Raw genomic sequence first — 16087 nt, forward strand, 5'->3', positions numbered from 1 at the left:
GCGTCGACACTGTCAATACCTTTTAGAATTTTGAATGCTTGAATTAGGTCGCCACGTAGTCTTCTTTGTTCAAGACTGAACAGATTCAATTCTTTTAGCCTGTCTGCATATGACATGCCTTTTAAGCCCGGAATAATTCTGGTCGCTCTTCTTTGCACTCTTTCTAGAGCAGCAATATCTTTTTTATAGCGAGGTGACCAGAACTGCACACAATATTCAAGATGAGGTCTTACTAGTGCATTGTACAGTTTTAACATTACTTCCCTTGATTTAAATTCAACACTTTTCACAATGTATCCGAGTATCTTGTTAGCCTTTTTTATAGCTTCCCCACATTGTCTAGATGAAGACATTTCTGAGTCAACAAAAACTCCTAGGTCTTTTTCATAGATTCCTTCTCCAATTTCAATATCTCCCATATGATATTTATAATGTACATTTTTATTTCCTGCGTGCAGTACCTTACACTTTTCTCTATTAAATGTCATTTGCCATGTGTCTGCCCAGTTCTGAATCTTGTCTAGATCATTTTGAATGACCTTTGCTGCTGCAACAGTGTTTGCCACTTTTTTTGCTGCAACAAACGTTTGAGGTTAAATGCAAATCAGTGGGTTTTAAGGTTAGTCACCTTATTGTATATTTTTACGTTATTTGAAAAGAATCTTTCACCAAGCATTTATAGATCAGTCTTAGGGTGTGGTGTTTCTTTGCATTCATTGGTATGTATAGGGTTGATTGTATCTTAATTTAAAATAGTTGATTTATAATGTGTTAGTATAAACACAATCCTGAGAGGAGTCTTCTGCCAGGCTGTGCTGTTCCTGCCATTAGCCAGCCTTGACTGTCCGCTTTCAAACATGTATGTAAACCTACCCAGGGACAGAGCTGTGGAATAAACTGGCTCTTTGTTGATGAAAAAAGCACAGGGGAGGTGTGATTGACAATCAGTGGTAGCAGTCAGGAATGCTTGAGAATTTAGGGTTACTGTCCCTATCACCAATCACAGAAATTCAATTTCACAAGTTCAGTCTTAATAAGAAAATCTCTGTGGTTTCTATTGTGTTTCTCCGTTCAAAGAAGCCTCTCTGTAAATAATTCAGTCCTGGAGAACAAACTGAAGGAGCTGGAGAATAATACTGTGCTTTCCAGAAGAACTCTACCCGAATACAGAGAGCTGTATCCCTGGTAAATATCTGCAATGGATTGGTACATTGTGACTAACAGTAGTGCCTATGGATTATCCAATGCTTGCATTAACACTTAAATGAACCACGTTCCAATGTACTGGGCATATTACCCATTAGCTGTTTAGAATTGTACTTTGCGTATAATATACTGTAGCACTGCTACTACTAAGGCACAGATTTAAGCAATCACATTAGTAATAAAGCATTAAAGTAGAATGCATATCTCTTGCTATCACCCCCTCTTAAAACCCCTAATCCAGTATTTTTGTTTGGATTGTCTTTAGTTTTTAGTAATTATTTAGATTTACTGTTTTAATTTTTAAATCCACTGTACTCCACCTCATTAACACTCAGCCCATCTCTGCTCTTCTAGTTCCTAGTAGCTTAGTGACTTTGCAGCTAAAGTAACACCGCGCGTTGTCTAGATTTCTCATTTACACACAGTACTCCATTGAACAGCACTCTCTCACAGAGCCCCTAAACTGTGGAATAGCTTGCCTTCATCTGTGAAGGAGGCTCCCTCTGCTGCTGTTTTTAAAGACTGAATACGTACTTTTATTAGAGCGTTCACAGTCCTGTAAATTCTATATATATTTGTATTACTTGTTTTTGATGCTTTTTAATGATGAGTTTACTGACTGACGTTTTTATATTTATGTATCTATTACTTGCTTGTATTGCTTAAGTACTTTCATTTCTGTATTTTTTTTTTTTTAAAGATTGACTGATTGATTGATTACAACATGTTAATAATGTCCAGAAATCTGCAGGTAGAAGTCAATGGGACACATTTTAATAAACAAGAAAATGGAACGCAATGTGCAAACTCAACAGTGCCAGCATTGTGTCTGCTTCACTTCCCGGTCCCCCAAACTACACAAGATGACATCTCCTACCAATAAGAGACATCCTACACACAACGTCTTAATACAAGGTTAGGGTTTAACCATGCTGCACAAAGAGTTTCATTTGTAATGAGTTTGTATTTGTATTTAGTAATTGGAAACAGTAGTGTGTATTCATGTGTATATCTACAGATTTTGCTATAACTGACTGGTCTGCATGATCTCATCACAGCTCAGCTGCACACTGGCAATGGGAGCAGTGGATATGGTCCTGAAGCTACAAATATATCATTGTAGATTTTACAAGCACATGACGGTGAAACACAACATGTCACTATATACAGTTTATATAAACAGCTTCTCATTAAAATATACTTCACAAGAATCTAAACAGGGATCACATGTGTCAAACTTGCATCACTTTCACCTTGACCCTATTCAATTAATAAAAAAATATTGTTCAATATATTAGCTGCTAGTAGTAGCTCCAAAACAGAGTTGTGTACCACTGGTCTAGATGAAGACATTTCTGAGTCAAAGACCTAGGAGTTTATGTTTTCATAGATTCCTTCAATTTCTCCCATATGATATTTATAATGCACATTTTTATTGCTTGGTGCAGTATCTTAAACTTCTCTAATAAATGTCATTTGCCATAAGCCTACCCAATTCTGAATGCCGTCAGGATCATTTTGAATGACCTTTGCTGCTGCAACAGTGTTTGCCACTTTTTGTGTCATCTATAAATTTAACGAGTTTGCTTACTATACTAGAATCTAAATCATTAATGTAGATTAGGAATAGCAGAGGACCTAATACTGATCCCTGTGGTACACCACTGGTTACCTCACTCCATTCTGAGGTTTCTCCTCTAATCAGTACTTTCTGTTTTCTACATGTTAAGCACTCCCTAATCCACGTGCATGCATTTCCTTGACTCTCTACTGCGTCCAGTTTGAGAATTAATCTATTATGCAGGACTTTGTCAAAAGTTTTCTGAAAATATAAAACATGCGCTTTGAAAAAAAACAATCTGAACGTTTTAATTAAAATAGCATTCAATACAGACAGCAGAACATTTTAATATTGTTTTTGCTTCAGTAGTCTCGTAGTCAATCAACAAACTCATATTAAATACAGTAGCCTACATTTGTTAATACAGTACCCAAGAAAGGGAGAGCAGCACTAAACAAACCCCAAGCAGAAATCACTTTGTTCAGGAGAAACGCTATACAGCCCATTACATTCACACTGTCTGGCACACCCTGGAAAAAGTACTGTCTGTGCTCTTCAAGCTGCCCCGCATGATAACTGCGCTATACTGCGCCGTGCCTCGAGGTACCAGGGAAGTTTTCCACAGAACAGACCGAGCAATACATGAGAAAAAAGGGAAACTCTATGCATAACAAATCTATGTAATAAAGTACTAATGTGTTCAGAATGGTCAACAAGATGAACTGTCGAAACAAGATGTTGTTGTTTACATTTTCCCATCTACAAGTTTTTGATCTGAAAATTGCAATCGGGGGTGACCCAATTTACCAAGAAAGTTTATTCTTTAGTTTTCATGAAATATTTCTCTATTTTAGTCAGCCGTACTCCTGCTATTTAGGTGTCCTGAAGAAATCCTGAGAATACACTTGTGTCCCTCAAGAGTCTGCAACTGACTGAACTTCTTCCCACCAAGTGCTGGGTTAGGGTTACACACGTGTGTGGATTTTATTGTGTCTTTTAAGGTTTGCTAAACAACTGAAAATTTTACCACATGCTTCACAGTGATAAGGTTTCTCTCCTGTGTGGATGCGCTGGTGTGATTGAAGACTTTGTAATTGTGTGAAACTACTCCCACATTCGGGGCAGCGATGAGGTTTCTCTCCTGTGTGAACCCGCTGGTGGATTTTGAGGTTTCCTAAACAACTGAAACTCTTCTCACACTCAGCACAGTGATACGGTTTATCTCCCGTGTGAATGCGCTGGTGTAATTGAAGACGTCCTAACTGCGTGAATCTCTTCCCACACTCAAAGCAGTGATACGGTCTCTCGCCTGTGTGAACACGCTGGTGGATTTTAAGGTTTTCTAAACAACTGAAACTCTTCTCACACTCAGCACAGTGATACGGTTTCTCTCCTGTGTGAATGCGCTGGTGGATTTCAAGGCTTTGCAATCGGCTGAAACCCTTTCCACATTCAGAACAGTGATGAGGTTTCTCTCCTGTGTGAACACGCTGGTGACTTTTAAGTTTTTCTAACAGAAGGAAACTCTTCCCACAGTCAGCACAGTGAAAAAGTAGGTCTCCTGCATGACTGTGAAGGTGGATTTTAAGGTTTCCTAACTGACTGAATCTCTTCCCACACTCAGTACAGTGATAAGGCTTCTCTCCAGTGTGAACACGCTGGTGGACTTCAAGCTTTGATAAAAATTTGAAACTCTTCCCACAAACAGCACAGGGCAATGGAGTCCCTCCTGTGTGATTTCCCTTGTGAGTCTTATCAGAGCCTAATTGACAGGAGCTCTTCCCACCTGTCATTGAATGAGGCAAGGTCTTCAAGTTGCCCTGGGCTTCAGAACTGTTAAAACATGTAGAATGTGGTGTCTCTGTACTCTCCGTAGTAAGAGGGGGTCTGTTTTGTAAAGAAGGGATTTTAACTGAGTGAGTTCTCAGTTTCTTCACATTTTCTTCTTGGGGTGTCGTCTCTCTGTGTTTATTGTGCTGAGGTTTGCCACTAGAAGAGTTTTTGCAGTGCGGTGATGGAGTGGAGTTGTGTTCTATAAAGAAAGAGAGACAAAGGTTACTGTACAGCATTCTTCCACATTCACTCTAATCAGGGCTTCATGTCAAACATGATAACTCCTAGACTGAACTGTGATGGTTGCATATTTAGAGAATACAGTCAAACCCGCTTAATATCATTCATGTCAGCCTCTGTTTACTCTCACCACACTGAATACAATGGGTGTCAATGAGGACAAGGGCCTGAGAATATCACTTTGATTAATAACACTGCGATTAATATCACTCACATTTACCAGTCACTGATTTCTACCACACTTACTATCACTTAGTGAAATAAAAGTAGATCAGATTTATATGCAAGTGCTGTACTGACATGCTTCTTCTGGTGATGCTAAGCAACCCGATTGGATCTGGCATCACCCAGTGATGAGACATGTGATCCCTGCAGCTGTGTGCAGCTGTGTGAGCAGAACAACTGCAAACACAGTCTACCAGAAATGGAGAAAGTCAAAGATCTAAACACAGGGCTGTGCAACGTTGGCCCTTCCACTCCTGATCTGTGTCACAACCCTGTTCTAAGTGGTTTAAATTAACCAATATTTGCAAGTAGACCCGGCACGTATTGGAGATTAGAGACCGGTGATTATACTAGATCTCTAGCTTCACATGCTTCATTCAAGCAACTTTGTTAAAAGGTTGTTGTCAGTGGGAACTAAGCAATTTTGTTTTTTTAACACAATTACAGTGTACTGTACACCCTCAACTATAAAGCAAAAGTATTATTACAGTATTTTTGCATGCACTAGTTAACAAGGATACAGTATGCTAAACATTAGAAAATGAACAAGCAGAAAGGGGATAGCTGCTTCTGCATCCAGCACTCAAAGAATACCACTGACAATCGCAGAGCTTTTTGAGATGTTACAGTAATAAAATAATGACTTGGATCACATTGCTGAGGAGTTTGGTTTTAAAATGAGTGATCAGGAGAGGATTTATCAGTATGCACGTCTGTAAAGAGGTATGTGAAAAATACAGCGAACAAGGGGTGGAGCTGGAGATGCAGTACTGGGTGTCCTTTGCAATTCAATGCCTTTTAAACCGTTTTTTTCTGAAAAAAAAAAAAAATTTAAACAGCGCGTGTAAAATAAACAACGTGTGTGAAAATAAATTGGACCTGACGCACCTGACAAGCGCTGAATAAATGGACTGCAAAGGGTTAAACATCCTCAAGGCTCTGAAGTAGCACATTATATAACTGAGCCTGTTGAACCTGGAGTGGAACGGCCCTCCGGGACCAGGACTGGACACCGCTGGGGTCTAACAGCATTCTAAAGAAGCATGGCAGCGGCTGCACATCTAGCAGGTGCCTCAGTGGCAGTTATGTAGCAAGCCACTGATATAGTGGTTGGGCAGCTGGTTAAAATATCAATCTTAAGCACACTACTAGTGTTCAGTACCCAGTTTCTGCAAGATTAATAGGCAGCTCAATGCTGCTTGCTTTGTAGGATTACCTCTAAATCCCACTTCACATTCAGATGGAGAATCATCACACAGACTGGATCCCAGCTTGTTGCTCTCAAGTGTACAGACATTATTTTCATTAGGAACTTCCTCTGCGACGGGGACACATTCCCGTTCAATGAATTCCTCTTTAATGGGAACACATTCCTGTTGAGGGACCTCTTCATCTTTAACAAACGGCAGCTCTGTAACCTGCATTAGACGGGCACACCACTCCTGCTCAAAGGGCTCCTCTTGTGTGTAAACTGCTTCAGATTCAGGGATAGCGTGGCTCTCGATGGGATCTGTGGGAAACAAAAATTGTACGAAATTATAAAACTTACTTACTAGCTCGGTTCCTCTAAAAATCCAGCTCCTTGTCAAAATTCTGAGAGATTGTTATTAGTATTTAATAAATTAGCAGATGCCTTTATCCAAAGCGACTTACAGAAAATTAAAATATAACAGCATATAAATTACATGCAATAAAAATGTAAAACAAATACATATTGTAAGGTAGCCGGGAGGGGGTTAAAATCCTTCCCTGCTAAACATGTGAAAATGCACTTGTGGGTGATTGGACTAAGGGTTTTTGTAATTGTTTTAATTGTTTTATGATTTAGTTAACCCTCTGCACCTGGTCGTAATTATAAATTAGAGACAGGTGCAGGGTATTTAAGAGAGGCAGCCAGTCTGCTAGAGGGGGCTGAGTGAAGAGCCCGACTGCGTGTGTGTCCAGTCGTATTGAAGAGAGTGTTGAGAGAAGCCCGTTTGTGTTTTGGTGTTTGTCAGGTAAACGGCTTAGCCGTCCTGAGTGTGAGTCAGGACATCGGCTGGTGTACAGTGAGAGCTCCAAAACGGAGTTAGGTGTTTATTTCTGTTCTGTTTTATGTTTATTAAAAGTGCGCGTCAGCGCTAAAGCAATTCCATTTCTGTGTCCTGGGTCTATTTTAAAGGGGCAACGAACTCCGTGAGTGCGAGGATCGTTTACAATATATACAAAATATCAAAAATGACATCAAAAAAATACAAGATATATAAATTTCTCATTCGCATAATTTACTGGTGATGTCACCATAGCTTCTTGTTAATATTTTATTGAAAATCTTACTTTACAGGTAATCCCTATAAATGGAATAAAACATTCACATGTAGTTTAAAAAAATATGTTATATAGAACTGTAAGTGTTTTTATAATTAAATGAAAATAAATACAAGTGGGTTTATTTACACATAATTAATGCTGCTTGCGATCTATACAGTAAGCTTGCATTGCAGGAGCATCAACTGGAGTGGAGAAAGCTTTATTTAACAGACACTGTTCAAAGCAGGTTAGCCAGTCACTGTCACATTTAACTGCTACTGAAAACATTAACAACAACAACATGACCTTACGCTTGTCAAGTTAACTTCAGATATTGTAGATGAGACCTCTAATTTATTGGTCTCAAATGCTCATGAGGAACCAAACTCCTTATCAAACACTGCATGTCCTATTATGGAAGGATGTTAACTTGAATAGCCCGTGGGTGTCAGCTAGGAAAAACCACAGAACACCTAAACAAACAACTGGAGGGTAACGTATTATCCAAACAAATATCAAGTCTTAAGTACCGACAAACTTGCTAATACAGAAAGCAATGTGGACGTTTTATTGGTAGGTGACTAATTCGCTATGTCAATCATGATTTCGCTGGCTGCACATCTTGAAAACGACCTAAAAGATTGTTTTAGATTACGATCTAGGGAAGGGCAAGGTACTAGTGAGAAATATTATTCAGCAAAGACAATCCCAATTTAAAAAAGGCTTACCCCATTGAAGCTGTGTCAGCCTTTGGTTAAAGCACTACTGCATTTAAACCTTGAATAATACTCAGCGAAAAAAGGCACTTTACAGAGCATTAAAAAAGGACCAAAAAGAAAGTACGCAGAAAGAGTACACAGAACTGCAAACGCAAGTCAAAAAGGAAGTTAGAAAGGCCAAGAGAGAAATAGAAATAAACATTGCTAAGGGAGCTAAAACCAATTCCAAAATGTTTTTCCAATATTACAACAGCAAGAGAACATTCAAAGAGGAGATTAAATGTTTAAGAGATACAAATGGCAAAATCGTAGAGGAAGAAAAAAAAATAGCAAATATGTTAAATGATTACTTTTCACAAGTTTTTACAAAGGAAGATACTGACAACATGCCCCACATGCCATCCAGTTCCTATCCAGTTTTAAATAACATAACTGAGGCAGAAGTGTTAAAGGGACTAGGAGCTCTTAAAATAAACAAATCCCCTGGGCCGGATGAGATCCTCCCAGTAGTACTCAAAGAAATGAAAGAAGTAATTTACAAACCGCTAACCAAGATCATGCAGCAGTCTCTTGACACAGGGGTGGTACCGACAGACTGGAAAATTGCAAACGTAATACCGATCCACAAAAAGGGAAACAAAACTGAACCAGGTAACTTCAGACCAGTAAGCCTGACTTCTATTATATGCAAACTTATGGAAACTATAATAAGATCCAAAATAGAAAATTACCTATATGGTAACAGGGTACTGGGAGACAGTCAACATGGTTTTAGGAAAGGGAGATCGTGTCTAACTAACTTGCTTGATTTTTTTGAGGATGCAACATCGATAATGGATAATTGCAAAGCATATGACATGGTTTATTTAGATTTCCAGAAAGCTTTTGACAAAGTCCCGCACAAAAGATTAATTCTCAAACTGAACGCAGTTGGGATTCAAGGAAACACATGTACATGGATTAGGGAGTGGTTAACATGTAGAAAACAGAAAGTACTGATTAGAGGAAAAACCTCAGAATGGAGTGTGGTAACCAGCGGTGTACCACAGGGATCAGTATTAGGTCCTCTGCTATTCCTAATCTACATTAATGATTTAGATTCTGGTATAGTAAGCAAACTTGTTAAATTTGCAGACGACACAAAAGTAGGAGGAGTGGCAAACACTGTTGCAGCAGCAAAGGTCATTCAAAATGATCGAGACAAGATTCAGAACTGGGCAGACACATGGCAAATGACATTTAATAGAGAAAAGTGTAAGGTACTGCACGCAGGAAATAAAAATGTACATTATAAATATAATATGGGAGATATTGAAATTGGAGAAGGAATCTATGAAAAAGACCTAGGAGTTTTTGTTGACTCAGAAATGTCTTCATCTAGGCAATGTGGGGAAGCTATAAAAAAGGCTAACAAGATGCTCGGATACATTGTGAAAAGTGTTGAATTTAAATCAAGGGAAGTAATGTTAAAACTGTACAATGCACTTGTAAGACCTCATCTTGAATATTGTGTGCAGTTCTGGTCACCTCGCTATAAAAAAGATATTGCTGCTCTAGAAAGAGTGCAAAGAAGAGCGACCAGAATTATTCCGGGCTTAAAAGGCATGTCATATGCAGACAGGCTAAAAGAATTGGATCTGTTCAGTCTTGAACAAAGAAGACTACGTGGCGACCTAATTCAAGCATTCAAAATTCTAAAAGGTATTGACAGTGTCGACGCAAGGGACTTTTTCAGCCTGAAAAAAGAAACAAGGACCAGGGGTCACAAATGGAGTTTAGAAAAAGGGGCATTCAGAACAGAAAATAGGAGACACTTTTTTACACAGAGAATTGTGAGGGTCTGGAATCAACTCCCCAGTAATGTTGTTGAAGCTGACACCCTGGGATCCTTCAAGAAGCTGCTTGATGAGATTTTGGGATCAATAAGCCACTAACAACCAAACGAGCAAGATGGGCCGAATGGCCTCCTCTCGTTTGTAAACTTTCTTATGTTCTTATGTTCTTAAACTAGGGTAGTGTGACAGTAGAAGCAGGGATAGAAACTAACAATTGTGGTACTAGTCCCAAGGACTAGTACCCTTTGAAACATGCCAGTCCTGACGTAATCTTTCCAGTCCTGACGTGAATACCTGAATCAGAGCAACAACAGCTGTTGGGGTCCCTAAAATATTAGGTTTAAATTTTATTTTCTTACAAAATAAACTAAAATTTTGATTTGTGCATTGTATTAAAAAAAAATTTTAAAAATACAATAAACATTGATGCTCATTCCCAGATACATGCTTTCCCCACATTCCGAACCCCAACAAAGTCTGTGTGGACAACACCGTTGAGCGCATACTTTACCTATCATATCACTGTCTCAAGGGCGTGAGCAGTTCAAAAAAGCACTTCTAGCTTTAAAATCTCAGAGGTGCAGTAACTGTTACGCTTTTGATGTGCCTTGTCTGGCAGTCTTCGCCTCCATCAGTTTTTACTCTTACTTCAAACATGCAATACGCTATTCATTTTATTCATCACTGTGGTTTACATGTAAACTTTTGGTACTATAAACTAAATCTACTTTTTAGACATCAAAACATTAAAGCACAAAATAGCTCAAGTGAATAGCCACTTTCTCACATTACTTTGAAATGGCCCATATGAAGCTGTTGTTCTAATATCTTACACTAAATCTTGTAATACAAATGCATTGTAATAAGTTAGTTAAGCAAATCCCTTCAATCTATATAGTTTTAAATATTTTAATATTTTACACAGATTAAAGATCGACCTACCGTATGTTGTGTTCAAGCAAGTGAGCTCTCAAAAAAGTACATTTGGTTTATACTGAAGGTCCAGTTAAACCACAGCGATGAATAAATTCAATAATGATGCATAATGCAAAATTGGGCATGACAAGGGGAGATGAAGGGAAGTTTCAGTTCTGAGTGTTTTGTAAGCATTATGAATGTTTGTTCTCCACTGCTACAAACTCATTACAAAATTGGCTGTTTATTTGCAAGCCTGTGAATGAGAGTGTATTTCTGTACACTGTTTTTAAGCACTCGCCCAGAGGACTACTGAGACACAGACATCAACTAGGAGACAGCAGATCTATAGATGTTAAGAAAAAAACGACAAGTGCATATTAGTGAAAAGATGTATTGAGAACAGGAGATGGAAGGGTCCACAATAGCACAGAGGTTTCTTGCAATAGGAGAAGGGGAAAGATTGATAACATCAAGGGAGACTGACAGAGGTCACAGTAAAGGAGAACGATTTAGAAAGGTCAAGTTTGAGGTGATGTGAATGTGTCCAAGATGGGATTACTGAGGAGAATCTGAAATGTGAGAGTAAATACAGCAGGAAAGGAGAGACAGATCTGAGATGCCATTGGGTCGTTCCAGTGGAACCATTTATAAAAGGAGCTGATTTTTTTAAATTGAATTCACTGCAGAAAACCCCACAACAGCTCAAGCCAGCGGTGTGTGTCCTCTAACCCACAACCAAGTCAACAACCTCTTCTCACCCTGGAGCTAGACAGCAAGCTCCCAGGAGGACAAAGGCCAGCCCTGCAGGGGTCAGCTTGAGCTCACTGGGCTCCTGGTCAATACATACAAGTCATGAATTATGACCTATGAGACTGGTACTCTTCAAGATACTACAGGACTGTGAGCTGGGAATGAGGTTGGATCCAACATTGCTTCTAAAGTATTTGTGTAGAGGGGTGATCAATACCTCACACTGAAGCTGAGATACATTTCTGAAATTTGAAAAACTAAAGAACATTTCACCCCACCCACATGCCCATGCTTCACATTTTTTCCATTAGCAAATATTTATTTCAACCTTCTGTTTTTTGTTTTGATCAGGGGTTGTATCAAAGTAAAACCCTGCAAATTGCTGTGTTCAATGTGCACAATGCATTTGAAGTTGCTGTGCTCAGCTGTGCTCAATGCATTTGAAGTTGCTGTGCTCAATGCATTTGAAGTTGCTGTGCTCAATGCATTTGAAGTTGCTGTGCACAATGCATTTGAAGTTGCTGTGCTCAATGCATTTGAAGTTGCTGTGCTCAATGCATTTGAAGTTGCTGTGCTCAATGCATTTGAAGTTGCTGTGCGCAATGCATTTGAAGTTGCTGTGCGCAATGCATTTGAAGTTGCTGTGCACAATGCATTTGAAGTTGCTGTGCACAATGCATTTGAAGTTGCTGTGCTCAATGCATTTGAAGTTGCTGTGCACAATGCATTTGAAGTTGCTGTGCTCAATGCATTTGAAGTTGCTGTGCACAATGCATTTGAAGTTGCTGTGCTCAATGCATTTGAAGTTGCTGTGCTCAATGCATTTGAAGTTGCTGTGCTCAATGCATTTGAAGTTGCTGTGCTCAGCTGTGCTCAATGCATTTGAAGTTGCTGTGCTCAATGCATTTGAAGTTGCTGTGCACAATGCATTTGAAGTTGCTGTGCTCAATGCATTTGAAGTTGCTGTGCACAATGCATTTGAAGTTGCTGTGCACAATGCATTTGAAGTTGCTGTGCTCAATGTGCACAATGCAAGGAAGTTGCTCTTCTTAGTTATTTTGTTATGGGTGGAACCAGGGCTATAAATTGGCAACAAGAAGGGCAAGGCCAAAATGACCTTCAGTTCAATAAATTTGTAGAGGCACCAAGGGCCACTGAACTTAAGTCAAGGCCAAAGTGCAGGATGTTTTATAATTGTATTTAGGGTTCATACATAAAGCTAATTACTGTAAAGAAACAACACAGTTTAACTTAATAACTATTTATTAGATGGAGACTAACTCTTCCACTTAACAGCAAATAGCTCCTAAGCCAAAACTAAATCACTAAACCCCATTGTTGGGTGCCACTTTAAAAGCAAGTTGCTTGCCAAAATATAATAACTTCTTAAGACACTAAAGTGATACTATAGCAGTAACTTATGTTACAACTCACTTGTTTGTTGCGTCATTCTGTTCAGCAGGTAATCTAGGACTGCAATGAACTCCACATTTTACATGCAAGTGTTTGGCAGGTGTTGGGGAACTGGTGACCGCACCTCTACTTGTGTCCCGTTGTATGGGACACGGCATGCTGCAGCTTGCATGCTCACTGCAATGGAGCAGGTCTGACAGCATGCAACACTGCCAGCTCTTGTGTTTTTTTTTTTTTTACTCTATATGCAACCAATTGTTTCAGTAAAAAAAAAAAAAAAAAAGTTTCAGTGAGTTTGTTCTCGTTATTTTCGATATTAAATACCACAGTATAACATATTTAAGATATTCCCAAGCCTTTATTTGTTTTCCATTATCACAATCTGAAAGCTACGTTTAATGAATGGCAGTCTTCTACTGCAATCAAGTATGCTGCATTACATTTTATTTTTTGTAGGAGTCACAAACGAGCTTTTCGACTCAGAAATTATTTGTAAAATATATTTAAACAAAAAAAAAAAAAAAAAGCCACTTAGACACACAGGATTGATTGAGAAATTGCATTGACTTACTACAGCGTTACTCTTCATTCACAGCTACTTGTCTCGGGTAAGATTAGCCTCCATGATACAGCTAGTATTTCTCTGGCTTGCCAGTTCAATTGCTAGAAATCTGAAGCGCACAATACTGTATATACCGCATGATTATTGATTTGCACCGAGGTCTGGTGGTATTGCATTAACTGTATAAAGCTTGGCTGACTGAGAAACATGTCCGGGTTTGGTCTGTGGAAAAGGTGGCAACCCTAATATTAATATCATCAGGTCTTATAAAAAGGAAATATTTTCTCGTCATACAAGTAAAATCTGTCAAAATCGATAGGAGACGGTTCTCCAAACACACCATTAAAAATCCATACCAGTATCACTTTTGCAGGTATTATACTGTTTACAAATACACTGTTTATTTTATATTGCTCACTGCGGCTGTTGCTATTTATAATTGCTTTATTGTGTATGATGTTTGTTATTCCTTAAAAAAAGGGGATATTTTGAATTAAAAAATAAAAAAAAACTACATAAAGTGTGTTTGTGTTACTTATTTACTGTTAGAACATAAGAACATAAGAAAGTTTACAAACGAGAGGAGGCCATTCGGCCCATCTTGCTCGTTTGGTTGTTAGTAGCTTATTGATCCCTGAATCTCATCAAGCAGCTTCTTGAAGGATCCCAGGGTGTCAGCTTCAACAACATTACTGGGGAGTTGATTCCAGACCCTCACGATTCTCTGTGTAAAAACGTGTCTCCTATTTTCTGTTCTGAATGCCCCTTTTTCTAAACTCCATTTGTGACCCCTGGTCCTTGTTTCTTTTTTCAGGCTGAAAAAGTCCCTTGGTCCCTGTTTTACTGACACAAATGGGCTTAGAGTTAATGGAAATCTTATATACATCGACAGCAGTATTTTAATTCAATTTCAAAGTGTCCTAAGAGAAACTCTAACCAATACCTTTGTGAGAGATGCGCCTGCCTGCGGGAACAGAGACCGCTACAATACAAGCAAATCAATCTCACCTTGCAATGCCGCAGGTTGTTCAATGCCTGCACCTGCAGCGCCCATGCATTCCCGCACAGCTTTCAACTCGCTCTCTGATATTTCCAACCTCAGCTTCAGAATCTCATTCTCTTTCTGCTTTCCAGCCATTTCCACCTGAAATTCAGTCAATTTGCTGCCGACAACTTTGGCGATTTCACACAAGACAGTGTCAACAGCCGCCTTCACTGCGTGCTCGACGGTAGAGGCGAGCTCGTCTTGAAGGAAGGACACGGAGATGCTGACGTCCATCTTCGCTGGGCTAGAGGAATCCTCTTTTCATTCACAAACACGGGCTTCAAATCGCATTTAGCACTATTCTGTCTGAGCTCTTAAATAAAGCAGAAAACGACTGTTTGCCCCGGAACTCCGTGCAAGTAATATACAAACAAAAACAAAATCAGAAACTATTAGAAAACGTTTCAACCCAACCTAAATACTTTAGACAGCTGCAGACAGCATGCTGCAAAATCTCTCTCCTCCCAGTAAACAAAGCACTTTCTATTTCCTGTACTGGAATGAAGGCACTGGAACCGGAACCGTGGCGTATTACTGGCTGCAGAAACACTAAACCCGGCGTGGGAGGCTCATTGGCTGTGTCGAGGCACAGGCAGGATTGCGATGAGAAGACGAGCTTATGAAACTGAATTGGCTCATAACAGTACTGCTACACTAAGCAATGACACCATGCTCGATCCGAAATGGCGCCAGTTTTGACTCTACTCCAATTGCGCGTCCTCTGCTCAGTCGGGGTTGTGATTTCAAAGATGCTGAGAGCTCGGGGTTTGAAAGCTGCTGAGGATTTTACATAATCAGAAAGCAATTGACTGTTCAGTTCGTTTACATTCTATTGTAGGTAGGAGATTCACTGGACACAACACACTGGTTTGAAGGGTTAAACACCAAGCAAGGGTGTAATTCATCGTTTCCACAACTGTGCTGCTGGTTCCTCTTATACCATCAATGGTTGGCTTATACTTACTCAGTTTCATATGTTGATGCATCATGACAAGCAATACATATGTATTTATTTATTGATTCATAGTGGTGTGTGGCTAACTCCATCTTAGAGAACGCTTTGGCTATAAGAACACCTTATCTCGAGGGGTGTTCTCTTAGCTGGAGACTACTGTATTGTGAAGGGCGACTCACAGTTGTTACAACATATCACAATACAAAGTACCACATTACAAAATATCACATTACAGATAAAATCAAGTACAAGGTACAAAAAAACAGTCATAATTAAGAGCAGTAGTAGAATACAGCCAAGTGCGGAGCAGTTCAGTGCAATACAAGATGATGCAAGTACTGGTACACTTGGGTGCCATCTAGTCCAGTATAGTGGAGAGTTGAGAGGTTTACAGATGCTGTCTGAACAGGTGTGTCTTGAGGAGGCACCAAAAGGTGGTTAGGGACTGAGCAGTCCTGATATCCGGGGGGGGACGGACGGACAGCGCTACTCCATGATCACCCCCTCTACTGACCCCTGGGAGGGCGATGGGACTG

General features: G+C 39.5%; 1 protein-coding gene across 1 annotated transcript; it reads right to left on the reverse strand.

Annotated features, from left to right (window-relative positions):
* Positions 1–3080: 3080 nt before the first annotated feature.
* Positions 3081–15103, reverse strand: LOC121304969 (zinc finger protein 23-like). Its single transcript, XM_041236426.1, has 3 exons — positions 14560–15103; positions 6282–6575; positions 3081–4799 (listed from the first exon to the last, which is right to left on the reverse strand). Exons 1-3 carry the CDS (start codon positions 14828–14830, stop codon positions 3733–3735), a joined length of 1632 nt encoding a protein of 543 aa, XP_041092360.1. The 5' UTR covers positions 14831–15103; the 3' UTR covers positions 3081–3732.
* Between the last annotated feature and the right edge of the window lie 984 nt (positions 15104–16087).

This window comes from Polyodon spathula, chromosome 40, assembly GCF_017654505.1.
Source record: "Polyodon spathula isolate WHYD16114869_AA chromosome 40, ASM1765450v1, whole genome shotgun sequence".
In the NCBI taxonomy this organism is placed as follows: domain Eukaryota; kingdom Metazoa; phylum Chordata; class Actinopteri; order Acipenseriformes; family Polyodontidae; genus Polyodon; species Polyodon spathula.